This window comes from Opisthocomus hoazin, chromosome 5, assembly GCF_030867145.1.
Source record: "Opisthocomus hoazin isolate bOpiHoa1 chromosome 5, bOpiHoa1.hap1, whole genome shotgun sequence".
Classification (NCBI taxonomy): domain Eukaryota; kingdom Metazoa; phylum Chordata; class Aves; order Opisthocomiformes; family Opisthocomidae; genus Opisthocomus; species Opisthocomus hoazin.
The window spans coordinates 55,784,181-55,807,337 of record NC_134418.1 but is presented as its reverse complement, the minus strand read 5'-3'; the positions used below and the strand labels follow the sequence as shown (position 1 = coordinate 55,807,337).

Sequence of the window (23,157 nt, the reverse complement as noted above, 5' to 3'; positions counted from 1 at the left end):
GTGAAAAAGTAGATACTGACCTTTAATGTGGCAAGAGTAAGCAAAAATATTGAAACAGATTCGTTTAAACAAGGGAAAAAAGGGAGAGAGCTTGGCATCAAATCCAACAATGTTTCAGATTCAGAGAATACATATTTTCATACAACATGACAAACAACCCTCATTTTTAGTGCACAAACTTGAAGCTTGTAATTTATTGCAGTTAAGCAACTGAAAAAAAGGAAAAAAATTAGTTGCGGTACAGCAGAAAACCAATGTTTCTCACCAAAACTAGGTGGGAGTTGAGTAATTCTACGTACTCTTTTAAAACAGTCCTAGTCACATACATTGTCCTTTTCATGCCAGCCGTGGTAGCCCCTATGCCAACCGGTAGATACTCTGCTCTCAGTTGTATCATCAGCAAAATACCGCACCAACCACCGTAGTCAGTTTTAAGACCGAGATTCGGTAGTCCTTTGAGACTGATGAGGTTGGCAGGCATTAAATCCTGAACTACAAGAGCTCCTTCCTTACATACACAGTACCACCACACATCCTACTGGCAAACATCATCAGCTTTAAGTCTTGTTGACAGTAGGTATTCCACCGGTAAAGGAGATGCTTTTTCATTGAGAGTGGCAGGACACTAACGCACACTGTGCATCTGGTGGGCTTCATCACACAGAGGATGCCAGAACTCCTACATCACCCCGTGAAACACTAGCACTATTTTCTTAACTTTTTAAGACGCCGTTTGATCTTGGGTACTTGTTAGCAGAAGTTTATAAAGCTAAAACAATATTGACAGTTATCGGGCTGTCAAAAAGCAGCATGAAAAACACAGGAAACATTGCAGTCTGTGTGTACAAACAACCGACCCCAGTATTAAGGGGCCCCAATTCCAAAGTCCAGCAATATCGCTGCATGCTGAAACAGGCAGTTCTGAACCCTCGGTATGAAAACTGCAGACCCTTCCTAGCAGAACTGCTTTCACCCACGACTACAGAAAAATAAGACTGAAAAGCCTTCGTATATATTACCGGTAACTTGCAATGGACTTTCCACCTATTTCAATCCTTGTTATAGATTGTTCAATATTTTTGCCAGGAACTTCTGTTCTGCTTCCCAAGCTGAGCACACAGTGCCTCGATTCAGTACCACCCCGCTTAAGACAGAACACATTTCTTCTTGCGAGTGGAGATCATTAACCTATTCCTCAGTGTTATCGTTTGGCACCCACCACCCAGCCTAACGGGGGTTTTTAACCAGCGTTAATTCCGACCCAGCACCACGGTGGGAACAGCTGATTCTGAGCTTTACACCTCTCCCACCCAAGGTACGGCTGTCGATTGGAGGCCATCCCCCGGCTCCCACCTGGGTGTCTCTGAAAAGCACGGGGCCCCAGACCCAGCCCCCTGCTCCCCCCGAGTTCCGAGCCTCAGAGAGGCGGCTTCCGCGCCGCGGCCGTTACCTGGCGGGCAGCTGCACTCCGGGGTCGCTTCTCTCGCCACTCGTATTCTCGCCAAGTGCTCATAGGATCTCTGCGGGCGAGAGCGAGCGGCGTCAGGGCACCGGGCGACCCCGCTCCGCCGCCCGCAAACCGGGGGTCCCCGCCGCCCCCCGGGGACGGGGGATGCGGGCTGGCTCTCCCCGCCGCTCCCGCACCTCCCGCCGCCGTGCTGCCCCCCCCTCCCCCACCGCCCCGCACACCTGGGCGAGAAGCCGCTCCACTTTCTCCTGCATCATCGCGTTCAGCTGCTCCAGGGAGTAGCCGGGCAGCGGCGGGAGCGGGGCGGCAGCGGAGGAGAAGCCCCCTCGGGCGCCCTCGATGGCCGCGACCCTGGCCTGGAGGTCGCTGGTCCGCACCCCCAGGTAGAGGCAGGAGGCGGCCGCCAGCGCTGAGAGGAGCGCGGGCAGCGCCGAGCCCCACGGCCCGGCCCGCCGCCGGCAGCCGGCCCCGCCGCAGCCGGGCTCCGCGCTGCCCTCCCGCCCTGCGGCTCCGCGGCTCGTCCCCAGCGCGCTCCTGCACCCTCCGGCCGCGGCCGCCTTCGTTTCCTTCCCGCCGCCCCCCATGGAGGCCAGCAGTTTGCAGAACAGCGGCAACAAAGAAGAACAGCCGTCAAGTACGGGAAGATTAATCACGAAAAGGCGAAATGATAGTATTTAAAAAAAAAAAAAAAAGAGAGAAAATAAAAAAGAGGTGCGCTGAGCGGAGGACGAGCCCTCACCCGGCTCACGGACTTTCAAGGCGAAGCGGCGGCGCGCACCACACGCCGCCCGAGAGCGGGTCGCCGCTCAGCCCCGCACCGGGGGGGGGTGGGAGAGGGAAGCGAGGAGCCAAAATCCGTCAGCGGCGGCGGGGCCGGGTGCGGGGCGAGCCCCCGCGGCTTCCACCCGCCCTTCGCAGGGAGCAGCGCGCTCTGCCAGCGTTCGCCACTTGTCAGAGCGCTTTTCAGGAGCGGGGCGGGAAGCGCCCCCCTCCCCCGCCCCCCCCCGGACTTGTTGCTCCCCCCGCACCTGCCCGCCGGCGCCCAGCAGCCGCGCGCGCCGCGCCAGGCGGGGAAACCCCCCACGCCCGCGCTGCGGTGCCACCGCCCCCGCCCGCGCACCGGCCGCCCCCCCTCCCCGCGCTCATTAGCATAACGCGTTCACCTCGGCGCGGGGCTCTCTCCGCGTAACGCCGGCGCGGCGCGCGGGACATTAGACTAACAAATGAGGGGCGGGGAGGGGGCTGCGGGGGGCGGCCTGGCGTGCGTCCCCCCCCCGCCCCGCCCCGGGCCCGGCCGGGGGAGCTCTGAGCACCGCGGTGCTGATGCGGAGAGGTCCGTGGGTTAGGGCCGCGCTGCCGAGCCCGCGGTGCGGGCACAAAACCCGGGGAGCTCTGCGGGGTCCCGGTCCTTTTATAGCGCGGGGGGGGGGCAAACGCGTGTAACTCAGCGGCTGGCTCCTGTCCGCACCTTTCCCCTCTGCCTCTCGCCTTCCGAATGCGGCTGCGTTTACCTCTGGCAGCTCGGTCCTCGCCTGGTCCTCGAACTGCTCAAACCAGAGGAACTTCGCAGAGCAGGACCAGGAGACTCTGCAGGAGCACACAGGTCGCCCTGGCTGGCGTTCACTCAACGTGGACACCGGCTGCTCATCAGCTATAAAGGCTCGCGGGCTGAGGAGGAGACTTGTCCGGCTGTTGCACTTCTCAGATAAGACTAAGAGTGCTGGTTTGTCCTACAAGTTTCCTCACGGAGTCATATTTCTGCAGTTTTGTTGCCTGTTGTTTCCCAAGTGTTCGAGCAACCACAACCACCATGAAGATGGGGGTCCAAAAAGCTTTGTGGGTTTCAGTGTAATTGCTTAGACTTTGAATAAAGCGTACCAGAAGTCCACAGCTAGGCATTTATTCTTCGTCATTTGCCTTTCTCCTTTCTAAAAAAACAGTTTCGTGGACTCTAGTCAGGGAGAAGAAGCCACGATGGCAGAGCCCGAGGTGATAATTTCTTCACGGTAAACAGTTGATAGTTGCAACGGACAGTTTGCAAACAAATTCTCCCAAGCGGTGCATACCTTACGATCAGGGCTCGTGAATACCAACTGCTCTTTTCAAAACGAGGACTTGCTCGTGGCCTATCTGTTGGCAATAAGCAGACAAAATGGTATTTGGAATGAATAATCTGACAGAAGGAAACGAGCAATACCCACATGCTCTTATTTGGTGCACAGCATGGGCTCCTCAAGCGTGGTATGAGCAGCACCCGGGCTGCTGGCGGGTCTGCGAGACGCTGGGAGCCACAGGCGCCAGCTCCATCGCTGAATGTTACCCCCTGCTGCTAGGTGCCAGCGCCATCACTCACCCCGGCTCGCGATGACATCCAGCAAAGCAAAGCCGCCAACCCCCACGATGCAGTTACCCCCTCCGGTCGGTGCCGGGGGTTGTGGAGGTGCTGCTGGGGGAGGACGACCGCCCGCACCCCGCTGCTGCTGCGCCACGCTCGAGGGGGTGCTGCCTCGTCCAGGCCAGGGTGCAATGTCCTCCCGAGGTCAGCGCTTCTTATTTCAGTGCAGATGTGGGCATCCTCCCGCTGCTTCAGTGCCCCACGCGGTGCGCAGACAACCACGGGCCCACACATCAGTGTGACCTGGCTCAGTGTTTTGCTTGGCCGAAAGATGCAGTCTGTCTGTCCAAGCATCTTTCTGTCCCAGCGTCATGCCGTACGTTTGTTTTGGACACGGCATATTCCACATTACAAATTAAATAGCCTGAGACAGAAAGTCTCTTGTTGCGCTAGATTTACACATACTTGCTGTGGTAAAGCTCACAAAATGAGCCAGATCACCGTGTGTCTGTGGGACACGATGCAAAGCCACTTTCCTGCTGGATAACAACTCTCGTGCTGGATGCCTCTTATTCTGAAGAGGTGTGATGAGAAACCTTTATTTTTCTGGGGCAAATAGAAAACTCTGCCATACTAGAATCACATTCCAAATCAGGCAAGAACAACCTCAAAATATCCAAGAAATTGCTTTAGTGCTTTTTTTTTGCAATGGGTAGCTGTACCACCACACACCTGGGAGAAGTGTCAGCCCTGCCTGGTCTCACCTCTGAAAAGAGACGAGGCTCATCCATTCCTGGTGTGTGTGTCTGCTCACACCTATCCTCAGACAAAGGGAAACGTGATGAAGAAGAGCGAGAGGAGAAAGACCAGTGCCAAACCTTCCTCCTCGCTCCAGCTTAAAGTTACATTCTTCTTTTTGCCAAAGCTTGCTTCTGGGAAAAATGCCATCTAAAAGATTGTTAAAATGCTTAGAAATTATTCAATAATGACAAAATTTGAGAATAAATTATTTCCAATAGCTTTTTTTCCCTAATGTGTTTTCACATAGAAATAGATACCAGAGAGTCTTTGAAGATGCAAATCAGCAGTGCACACTTCTGACAGAAAAACCATGGTGATTTTCCTGGTGGAGGCACATTTATCCACCTCACGGCAAGGCTCGTCCGGAATAGACTAGACTGGACTACAGAAACTGAGCAGCGAGCTAAGTTAAGCACAGCCTGATTGGATCTAGCATGGGTGTTGTTCGTGTAGGTGAAGAACATAATGCAGCTGGTTTACCTGTTATAAATGTCCCTGCTCACAGCAGGCGGGTTGGGCTAGATGCCCTCTAAAGGTCCCCCCCGACCCGAAGCATTCTATGATCCTGTGAAAATGATCTGGTCACATCTGCCCAAATAGAGAGCGTGAAGCAGCTGTACCCTCCCGTGTTCAGTTACTTGATACCATCAAGTGGACAACCGGCAGCTTTGCAGTACGCTTACCCCATCTAAACACAATAAACTGGAGAATAACCACGTAAGACTCAGCCTTGCTGCTTTTTCTGGCTTTCCACAAGCGGGAAGCAGAGCGAACCCAGGATATGCGTATGTTCGATGCCAGTGAGCCTGCTTCTTATTTTGCAGCCATGATGATGCCAGAGTCAAGAAGGCATCTACTTAGGATCGTAGCTAAGATTGAAACCAGATTGCTGTAGCACTTTTGAGAATGCTATCCATGCAATGGAAGAACTGGTTTTCTTTTTTTTTCTCTCTCTTAAAAAAAAGGCATTGTTATTTACTTTTTTTATTGGTGAAGATTTATAGGTTTTGAATTAGAGAGCATAATTTGGTCTAAGGAGTCAAACTCCTACTCCAGGAGTAAACCAGGTGGCTGTTCACATGGGTAAGCAGTAATTTTACTGCTTATGGTCAGGAACAGTCTTTCAGACGTTGCTGGTCACACTTAAGGTGATACACCATGCAAGTTCAGGTTACAAAACACTCAGAATGCTTAAAAAGCCTGTTTTGTATCTAGAAGCTAGAATAAAGCAGCTTGCTATGAGAACTGTAGCCCAGATATATTGAGCTGGCCATTAACATGTGCAGGTGGAGTACAAGAAATGGCAGATCTGCAGCACTCCGACTCAAACAGTAGCGAAAAAGGAGGAGAATTTTTAATGAGGCCTGCTGAGGTGCTCGTGCTCGCAGACCCGAGGCGGCCACGCTTCCTGCCCAGGAGGGGAGTGCTCTCACTTTGAAGATCCGAATCTCTAAACGCCACGTTTCAGCAGATCTCGTGCATGACCAGGCCAAGGGTATTGACACAAGATGCTGCTGTTTGCATTTCATGGGTCTGTGTTTGAAGATGTGGATGGTGTTTGCAGATAACAATTTTCCACCAGACAGGACTAGTGTCTGGAGTTCTTTCCATATTTTTATGTCTACAGCGTGCTGCATTCTGGCTGACCAATCCACAATCCACTACTGGATTTCTTTACCAGATACAACATAAACTTGTGATTAGAATTACGCAAAAACAGATCAGTGAAAAATAAGCACTCATCTGCTGAAACAACAAGCTGCGTTCAGTTTGGAAAATATTTTGCATACACGGCCGAGAAACGCAAAAGGCAGAGAATAAATATAAGTAGAAATTGGAGTCTGGGACTCTGTGTTGGAACTGAGGTGACACACACCAAGGGTAAAAGCTTGAATGGTTAATAATGGTCATGCATGCTCCCCAGTAAATTGCCTACTTCACTGTTTGGGGAAAAAAAGCTGGAAAAGCCTTTCACTTTCAAATATCCAAATTGATTGCCTTCTGTCACTTTAAATTTAATATAAGCACATTAAAGTACAGTATACATGATGCAGTACATTAATATACTTAACAGATGGATAACCCTTGCTCATGATTTAATACTTAGATATACTCATTTCACTTCTACTGTACAAACACTTCATATATTTGAATCTTTAAGTCAGACTTATCTTCAGACTAGAGGCAATTGAGTCACATGAGCACAGGATTTAGTTTATTAGTTCCATAACCTTACTGGTATTTTGGCAAACCTGATAATAAAAAAAAAAATACCCCCCCCCTTGCATCTGGATTTTAATATATTTCACAGGATTTCCGTTTTCAACATGATGAAGCGAGCTTTCCTAAACCTACAAACTGACTGATTCAAGACAAAATTCAGACCCTGTATGTCATTCTTTACTAAAATTCATGAGCATTTTTCATATGAATGTATTACAAAACACTTCATAACAGATAAACCAACTATTTTAGTTTCATTGTAGCTACAAATGTTTGCTTTAAAAAGCAGTTGACGCTTGGGAAGCCCTGGCAAGGATTTTACTGAATGGAGAACCGTAATCAGAAATGGGAGACGGAATTGAGAACCTCAGACTGAAAAAAATGCATCCTTGCCCTGGCTCCAGGCCAATTAATATCCTTGGTTCCCTAGTTTGTTTATTTGTATATGAATGAACACCACTGGAATTCATGGGTCGTGGTGAAAGGCTGGGAGGACAAGGTTTGGATGAAGAGTTTCTGAGCCTGCAAAGTCCTGTATTAACAAGTAACTTCACTCACGTGAGTAGTCTGATCCAAATCAATAGGATTAGTCATGGAAGTAAACCTTCACGTGTGCTGGAGTATTTGGAGGATATAAAAATGCCAAGATGAGAGTCAAGATGTAGGATCCAGCACAGCAAGCTAATTACATAGCAGGGAATTTTTCTACATCTTCCTAATTCCAAATTCCTGGTTGCTTTTTCCTGTCTTTTTCATGTGAGGTCATTACTAACTAATTTCTGTATGCAGAAGCAGTTACTTTTAAGAGGTGATTTTATTTCTCAGAGAAATTATTACAATAAAGAGTATACTCCTGAGAGAAAGAAACCACCTCTGAAAAAGGCAACAGTAACTCCGAGGATATTTTTATGCCCCAACATCAAGACAAAATTTACCAGGCATATAAAGGTGAAGAGCATGAGACGTTGCCAATCGTAGAATCATAGAATCATTATAGTGCAGATAAACTAACCTTTCTATAAGCACTGTCAGTGATTTACATCCTTAAAACGGACTGAACGTTCTGAAACCTACAGACATGGTAGTTCAAAGGTGGAAAAGATTATCGTGGGTCAAACAATTAGGAATCAGAAAAGGCAGAAGATGGAAGGAAGATGATTTGATTACCAAATTAAAAGGAAGGATCTGGGAAGCAAGCAGAAGAAAAATCACTGTATGGATTTTAAGAGGGTGAGGGAGTTAGTTGCAGCAGGAATTCTTCCCTTGGCTCAGTAGATGGTGTCCTCCAAGTGACTTAAAGAGAGATAAAGTCTGGTGATTTTTTTTTCCCCCAATTTAGAATGAGTATATTCCAAGTAATTTATCTGGAATAAAATATCTTCTTACACTCACTGCATATTTGAGTGTCAGTGCTTCATTTCAAACTGACTCCCACAACTCTGCTCAAGGCCATGTTCTTGTCTCTGTTTAACCAAATTACTGTGATGATATCAAGTGAAAATCCTTATCAGAATGTCCAATACCCTCAGTTATCTTCAGATTACCTTCTTGATGCTATTAGTGATTCCTCAGTCCTCTCAAGGTTTCTATTTGATGTTGCTAGGTCTGAAGAAGGCAGTGGTGGGCTCTGAAGATTTGTCTTTTCCAATCAGTTGTTGAATCTCTCATTAATTCAGTGAGGACTAGGCACAGATGTCTATGTGCTCACTACTACCGCCCCAGCCAGCCACATCACAGGAAAATAGTGTCACATCATTCAACAAATTATGAAAAAGTCATTACTCCAAGCACGAGTGCTCTGTCATAACTCTCCAAGCTGTTGTAACTTGAAAGGAAAATCTGAGACCTAATTTAATTTCAGATTTGGTTTCCTATGTTAGAGAATTAAATGAGATGTTGATATAAATTAAAAGTGTCTCTTTTTTTAATAAAGGAGAATAGATCTCAGGCAAATTTATCCTACTCTTCTGGACACAACCAGAATTGAGCCACTGCTGAAGATAGATTCAGGATAAAATACAAAAACTTGAACAGATCAAACTTGGATTCAACAGAAATCCCAATGTTACTACTTCTTGTATTTTTTCTGTGCTAATCCCTAATTTGACTACGTCTATCAGTGTCAGTCGCTTCCCCAATTATTCAAGTACACTTTCAAAATGCTATGCTGTTAGCAGCTGAAGACTTTTACCTATTTTTGAAGTACATGAATAAAGTTTTCTGGGAATCGTTGCTTGCTCATACAAATTTTCCAAAGAAAAATCTTTTCTTCCTGATCATGCTCAGATCAGGTATGTATAGCAATTCCTTTACTGGGAAGATGAAAAATGCCCAACTACATCACACCCCAGGCAGGAAGAAAAAAAAAAAAAAAAAAAAAACAGAAAACCCTACTCTAGAAGGCTTATCTGAATCTGCAGAATAACGGCTTAGCTTCTCTGGATCAGAACAAAGTAAGTTTTAAGCTGCCTGTAAGCTGCCTGTAAGTACACGAAAGAACCTACCAAACAGGGTTACTATCAGGTGTGAAAGAAATGTGTACTATGCATTTTTCTTTTTCTCAGAAGTTTTGAGAAGACACGCTGGTTTTCTCAGAGCTTTTATCCTCACCAAACTGGCAGCTGTCAGATCACCCACTTTCCTTCTGCTTGCAAGGGGCTTGGATCTGCTGCATGCGCTGCAGAGAGGGAGCGCATGAAGACGGCCAGTGGGCTTTCCAGAGCTCCTGGCCTCATCACTCTCTAGGCTTCTCTTTCTCTCTCTGTAGATGGAAGGGAGGAAAAAAGCCCACCTCCTTGAAGGCTGCACAATTGTAAAAGCTTTGAAAGGGTGGTTTATAGGGTATGGGATGGTCAGCCATTGAGCCTGATTCCAAAAGCCAAAAATCAATGTTAAAGGTCTCTTTCACATCTCTCCAACTATGAACAGCACTGTAACCTCTTCTGTGTGAAATTCTCAGGGAAGGAGATTGGGGTAAGATACCTGTGATATCTGGGCAAAAATTAAGTGGTTACCATAAAAATTATGGAACTCTAGTGTCACTGAGCACAGCCTCTGGAGACTCATAGAGCTAAAAAAGTAAGCTAGCAGTCAGAAAAGTATCTGAAACCCAGTCATGAACATTTAGGACATTTTTTCTTGCCACGAGGAGTGAGATAAAGGAGACCAGTCACAAGATATTATCAGCTAAAGAATCCATAGATGTCCTGTAGATTTCACAAGTATTCACGTGAATAAGCATAATAAAATAGTGCGGCTGCTTGGGATTACAGGTCACAGCCTTGTGTCTGCATCATCTCAACTCCATCAGGCCTCCAGCTGCCAGAGACTTTACTGCACCTTTCAGGGGCACAGATTCTTCAAATTACTGTCATAGACTTCTTGTAGCTGTCATATTCTTTACACTAATTGTGTGATTTTTATGCTAAAGGTAAAGTCAAGGGATTTTGTTTTCCCTATTTGCCATGCCTGTAAGAAAATTTAAGTCTTTGAGGATAATTCTGGCTGTGGAGGTCCAACCCAGTGAGTACTGACTTACGGTAGAAGGGGACCACTAGGTAACCTCTAAATTTACCATCCTTGGTATCAGTCATGCTGCTTCGTCCTGGATCTCTTTTGCAGGGCTTCCATCTTCCACAGCCCTGCTATGCCTCTTCCTCACCCAGAGCCCTCCGCATGTTCACTTTCCAGAAAATTGCACTGCTGCGTTATAGATGTCTGCTTAGACGTCAACACAAGCTTTCCTGTTCCTTTATATTTCCAAGATTATATTGTCAAAAACAGTCAGCTGAAAGTTACATGTGTGTTAAGTGCTCTCCCTGTCTCGCTCTCTCAGGGAGTTGGGAGAGATGCTGTCTTTATAGGTGAACAGGAATGTATCAGCAACCAGTCACACAGGATCGACAGCAAGTGTCGGGAATGGTGGGGGCTGATTGATGGAGGAGGAAGCTGGGGCAGAAGGGTACCCCTGTGTTAAGACTGCAGAAAGCAGTAATGCTTGGAGGGAAAGGGAATTTGTTATGGCCTTTTATAGTTGAGGGTGATGCTCCTAAAGGCTCTTTCTTGACAGAGCAGAAGTAGGACTGAGAGAAGACAACGGACAGGCTTGGATGGTGAGGGATAATAGCGCTATGGATGAAAAAGCAGAAGGGCAGATAAGCTCTATCATAGAATCATAGAATCATAGAAGGTTTTGGGTTGGAAGGGACCCCTAGAGGTCATCTAGTCCAACCCCCCCGCAGCGAGCAGGGACACCGCTAACTAGATCAGGTTGCTCAGAGCTCTGTCCAACCTGGTCTTGAATGTTTCCAGGGATGGGGCCTCCACTACCTCTCTGGGCAACCCGTTCCAGTGTTTCACCACCCTCATTGTAAAGAATTTCTTCCTTCTATCCAGCCTAAACCTACCCTGTTTTAGTTTAAAACCATTACCCCTCGTCCTGTCACTGCTGTCTCTACTAAAAAGATTGTCCCCATCTTTCCTATAGGCTCCCTTTAAGTACTGAAAGGCTGCAATCAGGTCTCCCCACAGTCTTCTCTTCTCCAGGCTGAACAAGCCCAACTCTCTCAGCCTGTCCTCAAAGGAGAGGTGCTCCAGCCCTCAGATCATTTTTGTAGCCCTCCTTTGGACCCGCTCCAACAGTTCCATGTCCTTCTTGTGCTGAGGACACAAATCACTTTTTATTTATATATACGGGGACTGGGAGAAGATACAGTAACTTTCAAGCCTGTGTTTTACCAGCTAGCTGAGGGACAGGATGAAGCCATATTATCTGGGCTTGACAGATCTCAAGATCACGAAGGTGGCCTCTTGCATGTGGAGAGCCTGCCCTGTGCACGGCACTTGGAACATCTTGTAGCAAGGAAGTGTGCAACGGACTTACGGAAGGCTGTTTTACAGCTGAGAGTTTTGTTCTGGCTTAGTTAAAACCTCTAAAAACATGTCTTTCTGATGATTCCAGTTAAGGACAGCTTGGCTCTAAAATTATGAGAGTCCCCACATTAGAGGGACAGAAACAGACCCCAGCGGGCTTTGGGAGCAGCATTCCCCCAGTGGGGCAGGAAAGGGAATGTGTTTGATCGCTGCAGCTAAAGTATTTTCTGCTTGACGTGGAAGGCCAGGTGGGTGAGCAGAGATGTGGAGTTTGCTCTCCTGAATGAATCAGAGAGGAAAAAAGGTTTGGGAAGAAGTCCTCTCCCAAGGTACATACTCGTACGTCTGCTGTCTGACACATACCTACTCAACTTCAGCGCTCCAGTGGGTTTTGCCTGACATCATTTTAGATAAACTATCCTCGTGAAACAGCAGGATGATTTGTTATAATTCTTCACTATTATTGAATGTGGAGTTCTTACTCATTTAAGAAATATTGTGCTCTTAATTTTCTGTTTCATCTTGCCCTGGAGGATAGTTTGGTTCTGCTGTACTTCTCTGTACTTTTCTGTCCTCTCTGACTGTAAGTGTTTGAGACTTATTAAATATAAAAGCTCTTTGATATCAGCTGGAGCACAGCTGAGGATTAAGCCTGCCCCTCAACGCTCTGCCTGCTGCTGTCGTGTGTAAATCCTACATAGGAATCGCTCCCTTCCACAGAAATCAACTGTAGCCTGTATGAAACATAGCAGATGCTTCACAAAACAGATCCAAAAGGAAGTGAAGATCCCTTTTCCAATGAACTTTGCGATGAATATAAAATCCGTCATCAGAGCAGCTCCTCTCAGGAAGCCAGTAAATAGCCATCTATAACTCACTCATCTATAAAATGCCTCCTGGAATCTTTAATGGGTGTTAGCAAGTGCCTGTCAGCTTTCTGCCACATGGGAAAAGGCAGTACCGGCGGGGCACTCAGAAATGTTGCTGCCAGGCTGGTGTGCTGTGCTGCTTGGGAAGGGGCTCATCCCAACCTCCCATGGGTGCCCAAGAAATGCCCCATTCGGGCACTGGGCTCGGCTGACTCCAGCTTCACCAAGGATATCCGACAGCGTTGCAGTCCTGGGTGTTGTGACTGCAGGCAACAATATGTTAATCTCAAGAACATAAGGAATACTTAAAAGTTACCAAGAGCAAAGCAAAATGGTAGCATTGGTTATCAAAAGAGTAACAAAATTTGGCCATAGGATGGGAATCTACTTTTTTCTGGCAATGCTCAAATATTTTGCTGCCAAGGTTTCATCAGCTGTACTATATGTTTTAGTTATTTGAGTCTCCATTAACGTGTCTGTTCTGGAACTCATTTTTAGGTGGTTTACCCACAGGAACACCAGCCCATATGCTTAAAATAAAATAAGAGATATATATATATACATATCTAGAGAGAGGGAATATATTTTTTTTTTGCAAGTGATAGCATGCCTGTATATGATTACAATGTGTAAAAAATACTCCAAAGCCTTCTCCTCAATCCGTGTTTATAGGAAAAGTCCCGTACACTTATAAAAGAGTAGAGAGTTCTGAAACCAATACCATAAATCAGCTGTAAAACTTCATGAACTACAGCTGTGATGTAAAGCTTCCTGGACCGATGTGAGAGTCTGAGGGTCTTTGCAGCCTCTTGGTTAGGTAGCTGCACTGCAGGCTAGTCGCTCCTCAGCACTCGCCACGACCAAACTCCTGCTCTGTTTCTTGGCAGAGCTGCATGTTGCCTTACCAATTTCATCTGGAGGCTGGTTTGTTTGGGTTCTGGTTTTTTTCTCTAGATGCTGATTTGAAAAGATAGATTGACAAAGAGACGCAGATAAGCTGTGGGCAGTTTTACTGCTGCCAGCCTCCCATTGCTGCTGTTCATACCCTTGCGAATCAGGGCGGGCTGGAGCAATCAGCTTTTCAGAGGCATCTGCCAGAATGTCGCTTCATCCAGATTTGAGGCTAACATGTATTGATTTATTGCAGTCAGGAGATGGGACCCATCAAGATTAATCACCCTCTGTGTTTACATTGCACCTTTGTTGTTTCTTCCTGTGCTCCTGTGGTCCGCCCCACTCCCCCCCGCCCCGGGTAAAGGCCTGTCTCATCTTCCCCTTAGTTCAGAGACAGCATCCTTCTTTCCAGCAGAGTTTGTCCCCTTTCTGACTGCAGCTGCATTGCCACACCACCCTAGCTCTGTAGGTCTCCGCGGAGCTCTACTGCCCAAACATGCACGGGGGACAGACCTGCTACATCTCCCTGAACGCTTCCAGCAGAATCAAAACTCCATACAAATATTTGCAATGCTGCCTCTTCACTTACTTTGTTTGTCGCTGTATGAAAAATCATGCAAGGAGTTTTATTTCATCATAGGATTTATCACATGGCATAGCGAAAAGGGGAAGGAACACTACAGTGATGTGCTGCCAGAAATGTGTATATCTTTGCAGTTATCTGCTGGCTGGAGTGAGCAGTAGCTCTTTATTATGGTCTACATATCTAATGCCATCACTACAAGTCAATGAGATCTACTGGTGGCAAGGAAGCTACCTGGGTTTAGAGTACAGCTCTCAAATCAACTGTCTCTTTATGTCCTCTGTTTTATTGGTCGTATTTTGTTTTCCCAATGGCTCACTCTGTGCATCTGTACTCTGCATTTTTTAGAACTTAAGCAACTAGTTCTGGCTACCTCTTGTGCTGCTCCTAATTTTGTAGAATCCTACTTAAGTCCACAAAGGTCACTGTTCTTTCCCCATGAGCTGTGTATTCAAGTGCCATTAATATTAAATAGGATTTAAGGGAATATGTTGAGGAAGAATAAGCCTCTTAAACACCTCTTTAACCATACCTGTTTTATTTCTTTGGCGTTTCTCACCTTTTGAAGCTATTTTCTTACTTCCCTGTCTATACAAGCATAGACCACATCTCGCCCTTCTGACAAGACTCCCTCTCTTCCCCTGTTGAAGATTCTCAAGAAAGTCAGGCACACGTCTCTTTGCACTGTTTTCTTTTTCACTTCCATTTAAGAGACACAGTTTGCTTCCTCGCTAAGACCATTTCCATTCAGTGGCCAAAACTACCTTTCCTCTGTTTTGCCCTGAGAAGAAACATGTACTACTTGCCTGAAGCCAAAACCAACATAAAGACTCATTGAGCCACTAGCCTTCTTTGAGCTCTTTAAAAATACAAAACCTTTTTTCGATAGTGTCTTTCGTCCTTAAGTACTTCACAAGTTACCATCCCAGCACTGCCGGAGGAGTTGGGCAGTCCTGCTGGAGTAGATGGCTTCATATGGGTCCGTTTTAGAAAGGAGATGCTTTCACATAAGGTTGAGTCTCTGCACATAGACAGTACTACTGACTTGTGGCAACCATTACAGTGGACAGAACTGCGAGTTAATACACAGCTTCATATGTTATTTCCTTCTCAAAATGATGGCCTGAGATAGAATGTGCCATTTCTACACTTAAGTGTACTTTTTATAGAGTAAACAACATTTCTGTAACTCAGATGAACCATTTAGCTTCAGTCTCTTCTTCAATTGTTTTTCCATCATCCAACAATGAACTGCTAAATGAGTTGAAAATCTGTTCTGAGCTAAAGATGTCTTTTCTGTAGTACTAATTGCTAACAACGTGAAACAGAATATTGAGATGGAGGAGGACAGAAGGTCACTTGCATGCAATCTAGTTTAAAAAAAAAATGATCTTGGGATATATTAGCCATGGCTTAGAAATCTTAGAATAAACGCACCTAACACCTGAAGATTTTTGAGGATGTTGCAAATTATCACAGAAGAATTCTGTTTTAATTGCCTGTAAATAACCTCCAGAAATGTCTGTACAGCTTCATAGTTTACAGTTACCTGGGTAGTATGTTGGTCACAATTTTTAGCTTTGGGTGACAATTTCAAAGTGTCTCTGATTTTATTATTACCATTTTTGCAATGATTGTTAGTTAACCGTGCCTATCTCAAACTTCTGTGATCTGAATCTGTAATCACACAGGGCCGATCAACCTGTATTTTCCAGGTGAGCAAGGTACCTGAGAGTGTAATGAAGGAGCTCTTAAAGAAAGTATCATTTCATCTGGAAAACTTACAGCAGGAAAGGGTGAGAGAGAACAAGGACCCTATCATGCAAGGTAGCTCTTAAAAAGTGGGCGTAATAAAGGGGCTGTGTGAGCCGTACACTGGGACTCCAGTAATAGCTCCTGTGTTAAGGGGAAAGTTACCACATTGCTGTTTGCTTTTTACTCTCCCCGCCACCTCCTGTTGACAGTGGCCTTGTGATCACCACAAAGCAAGAGCTTTGGCTTGCATTGGCTTTGAAGCCACCACAGCTGTTTGCTGCAGGACGGCCGCTGGCTGGTTGCTCTGCCGGAGGCGGCTCCTCCGCAGCAAAGGGGGCACAGCAGCACCCTTGCACCTCAGCCGCTCGCACCCGCAGCGCTGCAGGCCACAGACAGGTGATGGTGGAAGTAACTTTCTGAGCCATCACCGGCGTGCCAGCATGCTGGCTTGTCCCTGGCCTCTGCTATTCCTCCAGCAGTCAAAGATAACCCAGTCATCGATGCCACGGTCTTCCTCTCTGGGCTTCGTTCGTGTCTTTACTTTCTTTCTGGGTCACTGGTGTCTTCTTTAGCTGTTGAGCAGGGCTGTGTAGCCAGCCATCTGGGAACGTCTCAGAATGAAACAGGTTCCCTCAGTTCTTCTCTGCAAGGCAGCGCCGCAGGTGGCAGCTCTGGTGTTGGTGAAGCTGCCTGCGGCGGGGTGGCAGGGGGCAACCACTCCTTTGCAGCCCCGTGCCCAGGGTCAGGATGACATGAGAACCTGTTTAAGCAGCGAAAAGAAAGAGAGATAAGTTCTTGCTCTCCAGACCTTAGAAGAGTTTGAAAATGTGAATACTAAAGGCTCAGACCATAAGTGAACTTGAAAAGAAATTGCTTTTGTGTACTTTGAGGATTCCCAGCCAGTCTCATGACTTTTTTATGAAGACCTGCCAGATTCACGCTTCTTGAGTCCTTCCCTTTGGTGGAACGGGTGATTTACCTTTTGGTTCATTCTCACCACTGCTGGTATGTCAAGCACATTTCCTAACAGCACAGGCAGACTCCTCTTGCACGTCAGGAGGCAGAGGGGCTGGGTTTGTCTGAAAGTTATGCAGAGCTGTGTCACGGCTGACCTGTTGACTGGCGTGAGGAGCTCGGTGCCGGGAGGAGAATCCCCCCTGGCCCAGCAGGCGCAGGGCCCCTCACAGCAGCTCCGAGGGGAGAGCACGTGGACCATTTCTTCTGTGCATCTGCACAGGCAGCACACTTCCATGGGAGCAGCGCCGGGAAGAAACAAGATGACTCCTCATCATTTACCAGGCTGCGATATGGAGGGATTATCTACAGCATCCAGGAGAACCTTTAGTTAGTGCACTATTAGATGAAATGGCATAATTGTCAAAAAAAGCACGGAGCATTTCTGTACTGCCCGCTGTGCTTCATAAGCACACGCAGAGCTTCACTAACACGCCATCAGTATGTATGGTGGCACTGACAGCATGGTATATGGAGGGAAGACATGAATAAATTAAGGTTTTTCTGTCTTACCAGATCACCCACAGAGAGACAGAAAGGGAGAGGGGCACCTCTGGGCAATGCCCCTGCCTACAGCAACAGCAAGAGGTGCTTAGCAGCTGCTGCCGCATCGGGCTGGGCATACATTAATGCTGTAGCTCAGACCAGGAGCGTGCTTTTCAAGTGAATTGCCAGGTTACCCCCCATTGCCATGTTCAGGTTGGCAGTCTGGGCACATGAGGCTGGAGGCCTCCCTGCTGGAACAAAATGGGATGATGTGGTTGGGGACAAAGCCCCTGAAGCCTGCGCAGCATCGGTGCTGTGTCAGGAGCACCCATGGTTCTGCTCTTCAGCTTTCTTCCTCTTGCCTGCACTGCTTGCCAGGATGCCACAGCCTCTGTGCACCTCCTGGTAAGACTAAGATGGGACGATGTGTATTTATGCAAGGGGAAAATGACACGGCAGAGATCATGGCAAGGAACAGGTATTAAATGGGTGGGAGGACCCAGGAACTAAGGAAGTTCTTGATGGTTCCATGTGCTGTAGTGTGCTTAATGTAGCGAAATCATTACATTATTTTTAGGTCCAGTTTTCACACGTGAGGTGTGAACACAGGCTTCATTTTGTTTTCAAAGGTGTGACTCTTCCTCCGCAAGCTGTTCTAAATATGTGCCTCCACGTTTAATGTGCCAAAATAAATGTTCTGCTACATTCTGATTCTGGTTTGGATTTTGCTTCTGAGTTTCAAGCCAGTAATGTGCACAATGACAAATTTGATATCAGTGTTCAACACCATCAGATACATGATACTTCATGGCTGTGTTGATTTGGTTATCTGTCTTTTTCCCCTCATTAAGTTGTTGGCTCATTCGTTGCTAAGAAAAATATAGAGAAAAGAAAATCTTAGAAAGAAAAATTCATTTAATTTCCTGATATGAACCCAAACCTGTGGCTAAATTGGTTTTTTTTTTGGGGGGGAAGCGTATATTCCAGTTATATTTAAAAAAAAAACTGATTTTTTCTCTTTTTAACAAGACTCCTGATCATGCTGGTAAAAATTCAAGCAAGTGTTACGGACTTTATCTAAAGCCTCAGCTGCTCAGGTAGCCACCAAATTTAGCTGAGCTCTTGAAGCACAGCTTGCAGGATTCTAGGGTTGTTTAATTTGAATATAAACCCTAGTCTAGGGTTTCACACCACAGCTAGACTTCATGTAAGTGACATTCTGATCTGGAGCCAAGCTCCACATCCGACCCAGCTCCAAATAAGTCAGAATCCCAAAATATATTTTAAGTTTACCACATGACAGAGTCCCAGAACATCATAAAAAATTATATGATAAATATATCTGAATAGGAATGCTTTCTTAAATAAATTCTTGTGCCATTGAGTCCTTCTGCCGTGGTGTTGAGGATGCAGCGTCAGTTCCTTGTTCATTTGTGCGTTACGGGTTTCCATCGTGTTTATGGACATGGAGGGCTCTGAAGCCACATGTGAAGAGCACAACATCAATTGCACAGATAAGAAAAAGAGCCAAACTTCTCAAATGCTACAACCAGGTGGCCCGGCGCATAACGCCGCGGCTGCCGCGCAGGAGGGGTCCACATTGAGCACTGCTGATCCTCAGGCCAACTGTGAGGCACCCGTTTGTCTGAGAGATGCGACACCGAGGGCTCCAGTGCCTGGCTCCTCGGTGCTCTCGGCAGGTGGTTACCAAGCAACATTGCAGCTTCAGACCCACGTTGTCCTCTCTGCCACCGGATCGATGCATCAGTCACAGCTGCTGCTATCAGGAGGGAGAGAATATGATTTTGAGGGAGGGTGGGGGAAGGTGGCTGTAAACGAAGGAGATCTATATATCACCCACCCTCTAGATTGCTGCAGATCGGCTGGCTGGTACTTAGAGATAGTCTTCGAGGAAAATTCGGGGATCTGAATTCATTCATTTCACAGCAAATGAGATTACTGTGGAAGAGGAAAAATTCCAGATGCTTGGTCTCCTTGCAAAAGAGCAAATGCTCTTGCATGATTTTTTAGACTAGGTAATTGCAGCACCTGCCTTTGCAGAGTTGTGTAATGATGCAGCTCACCCTTAGTGACCTTCAAAGGAGAAAAAAAATAAAAAAGAGGAAATAGCTTGTGTGCAGAAATACCTATAACACATCTTGCAAGAAAAAACTCTGAAGAGCGCTTGCCTGCTGGCTATGCTGCTTGTGAGGGAATGGGGGCTGGGACTTCACCCTGGATTCTCACACCATTCCTCTTTTACAACCAAAGAAGGTGACTGGTTTCTGCTTTTCCTTAGCTGTTTTTCCTCCGGCTGGATTTGTAGCCTGAACAGTTAGGATAGGAATTTGGTGCAGCACTTCATCCTGCTCACTGCTATAGCACTGCAATTATGCACACGAGAAGGAAGAGGGACTGCCCAGGTGAAAGCTGGTGGAAAGGCAGGGCAGGGAGTGCTCGCTATGCCCACTCTGTTGGTATAGCCAATATTTATACCCAGCCTGCTGATCCCTGCTTTACTCTTACATAGAAATGCCTAGCCCCGGCCAGCAGTGCCAGCTCCTCCCCTTGAGCTATGAAGAAACATTTCTGCAGACCTGCAGACTGTGAGGGATGCGACACAAGGGGAAAGAGAGGGAGCGGGGAGGATGTACTCTTCTCCCTAACACATCCATGTAGGGCAAAGCGTAATTTAGTCTTTTGCTTCATACCTAGTTTCCCTTAGCTGCGATGCAGCCAAAAGAAGCCTAGTCTTTATTTGCTTTTCAGATTTCTCAGTTACGTTACATACCTATTCCTCAAAAGAGTTTCCTAACTAGGCACACAAAGGGAGTCTGCATCTAGGAGTGCTCACTTAATGGAGTTACCTTGCTCGCATCCTGAATGAGCTTCAGAAGGACCCTTTTAAAACTGTGTCCTGCAAAAACTGATGTGATTTTTTCCTGTTAAAATTTATGTTTAAGCAAGCAAGGGGGTATAAAGAGCTGTGTCTAGTTTCCACTCAATTTCAAAACTGGATAATTTTTCTGTTCACAAAGAGATCTGAATTCAGCAAGCCTTATTCTTTGCATATGCTTGTCTATGAGATCTGCTCACCGCCCAATAGCGCTTAGCATCTCTCGGGGTGAGGAGCTCAGGACCACGTTCAGCGTAAATATGGGTGGCTGAGGCTTCGTCAGAGGGAGGCCTCACCTGATGAGCGGGAGCAGCAGCCGTGCCGGGGTGGCAATGTGGCTGCACAGCGAGGCGAGGGACACAGCACATTCTTCTCCCTGCCACAGGCATTCCCGCAAAGGCAGGGAGGCTTGGGGGCTGCCAGCTGCTCAGCCCTTTGCTGCTGGAAGAATGCAGCTGAATGTGAAAACCTGTCACCAGGCTGAAGCCACGATACACCTGTCCCTCCTGTCAGTCTCCTGCAGCAAAGTCTCACAGGGACATAAAAACTCAAGCCATAAAAGTGGGATTTAACTAGACTTATTCTAGAATGCAATATGTAACATCCATGCTCCATATGTCCCATGATGGGAATGTCCTTTTAAACCGTGCTATGTAAACAAGACAACAGCTGTGGAATGGCATGAGCTATTCCACAGTAATTCAGAGAAGAGTTAGGCAAAAGTTTAGAGGAACATACCTTTTTGTTAAATACCTATGCCCAGAGAAATGGGAAGAATGTGTGATGGGGATCAGTGTCATCTCCTTCTTTTATGAAGTGGAGGATCTGTGAGAAACCCGTTAGAAGGAGCAAAATGGCTCCTCCAGCAATGACAACAGGGGAAACTATTTTCCTGTTGTTAGCAGTCTTGTGTCTAGCCTGGAAAGATAACACTTGGAGAAGTTCCTAGTGCTCACCTTTTATAGGTCAGCAGTGTGGGAGCCCTGGAGGAATGTACTCTGGTAAATGTATGGAAACAGCCAGCTGCAGCTGAATCAGTTGTTTCCTCCCTGGAGATAAATGTTTGTCTGTCTTTTTTTCCCCCGTTCCCTTAAAATCTAAATTAGACTGCCATAGTGTGGAGAAACTTCCTGATACTTCCAGTGAAAGCACGTATAACAAATGCAATAACAAGAACTGCTCAAAGCATCACTTCTTCTATTTGTTAGCTGAATTGAGAGGAAAAGGATTCTGGTTTTCTGTTTGTCTGTCGGTGGGCTTTTTTCCCACATGAAAATAAATATGTTATTCCATACTAATCTCTGGTTAAATAAAATGCTTTATTTAACTATAAATCAAATATCTGGGCTGTTCCCTACCCCCTTTCCTTTATTAAACATGAGTAAATTGAAAATAAGCATCTTCAAATTGCAGGTCAAGGTGCTTGACCACTCTTAAAAAGTCCAATGGTTTGATTAATTTGATTTTAACCTGAAAATAATGAGTTCTACCAAACTTTTGTTATTGGTTAATAAACCTTCCAGCGTTACAATTTTCTTCTGTTCCATTTACAATCTATGTACTGACTTTTGTAACAGACTTTAAGATTTACTATCTTCCTAGGCAAATATTGGCCAAGACAAGAGGTCAATATTAACCTGTCAAATCAGTAAATCCAAACATTCGCATTGGCAGTAGTTAATCTGCTTATACTTATTAAAAAAAAAAAAAAAAACCCAAGATTATCAAAGAAGTTAACGTTTCTGAAGGTCAGAAACATATTTATCACATAATTTACAAAACTAGTATCAACTGTTTATTTGGACGTGGGAATTAAAAGTTAAGATCATCATAAATCTTACTTACTTTGACCTGACCAGAAACTAGGAATCATCGTCACACACACACTTTTCACTTGGCTGTTTAAAAGCTGTGTTTGTCTAAGGCAGCTTGTAATTTTAGTGCCTAAGTGCAGGCCTGCAGGCTCAAAAGTGAGAATTAGGTTCACTGTCTTCCAAATACCTGCTCTGCTAAATACCCTGGCTACACTCACTTGCATTGAGACACTGGTAGCTCTGAGGGGAAAAAAAAACTCTTTCGGTGAGGAGGATAGATTTTATTAGAGCAATTTCTTCAGAGCTCTGGGTAGGAAGCCAAAATCTGCATTTGTGTAGATTTTCAGCAGGGAAATAAGTACAAGGTGTCCATCCTAAAGAGCTTTCCATCTGTGGTTATGGAGCAGTAAGACTTCCCAGCAATGGTTCCAACTTCCCCTAAAATCTGTTATTTATGATGGCCTTGTGATAAAAAGTTAGTCTCCTGTTGGAGTTACAGAGAAGTGGGCATACACCTCATCAAGCTTTCAGGGAGGACTTTGAAAAGAATATCCCACTTACTGCATTAATAGCCCTGTGTTTGAAAGAGGTACAGTGCATAAGCTGCGAGCAGAGAGGGAACAGTCTGTTTTCTCCTCTGCAAAGCACACCCTTGAATACAGTAAGTAAGGTCGCTGGAGCCTTTCTGTTTATTTCTAGAACTCAAGCGACATCCTGGCTATGGATTATCTCTAAGTTGGAAGTGCAAATCGCGGTGCAAATGAGTACATCGAGGACCCTTATTAACAGAAAGGCAACAAACATTCTTCAGGAAAAGAGAGGGGTAGCAGGCAAGGAGAAGAGGTTCCCGTGGGTCAGCTGTGGGGTTAGCAGCGGGAATTCAAGGCTTGTAGCTGAACCACCAACAATCTTTCTCCATTCTCACAATGGGGCATTGTTCAAGCATCTTGGTGATGTCCTCTATTTATAATGGTGTATTCTCTTTGAGTAGCCTGCCCTACAAACCGTATGGATTAGACATCAAGTCTCACATACTTTAGCAAGGGAAAAAGAGAGAAAGCTTAGAAAAGCTAGGCTTGCTTTTGCATTCCTTCACTGTCGAGGGCAAAGGAATAACACAAAGCATGCAGGAAAATATTCTTGATAA

The 23,157-nt window shown here is 46.0% G+C and overlaps 1 protein-coding gene across 9 annotated transcripts in view; it reads right to left on the bottom strand.

The window, feature by feature from the left end:
* The window catches only part of COL25A1 (collagen type XXV alpha 1 chain), a 335,822-nt gene extending 333,164 nt beyond the window's left edge, over positions 1–2,658 (bottom strand). For 7 of the 9 annotated variants that reach the window (XM_075421351.1, XM_075421355.1, XM_075421358.1 and 4 more), the window contains exons 1-2: positions 1,690–1,775; positions 1,451–1,520 (exon numbers count right to left, since the gene is read on the bottom strand). In XM_075421351.1, the coding sequence (XP_075277466.1) occupies positions 1,451–1,513 (63 nt within the window). In that variant the 5' untranslated portion in view covers positions 1,514–1,520; positions 1,690–1,775. Of the gene's footprint in view, positions 1–1,450; positions 1,521–1,689; positions 2,406–2,631 lie in introns of those variants that run through there. The other 2 variants (XM_075421352.1, XM_075421360.1) reach the window with 2 other exon arrangements.
* Positions 2,659–23,157: the final 20,499 nt, after the last annotated feature.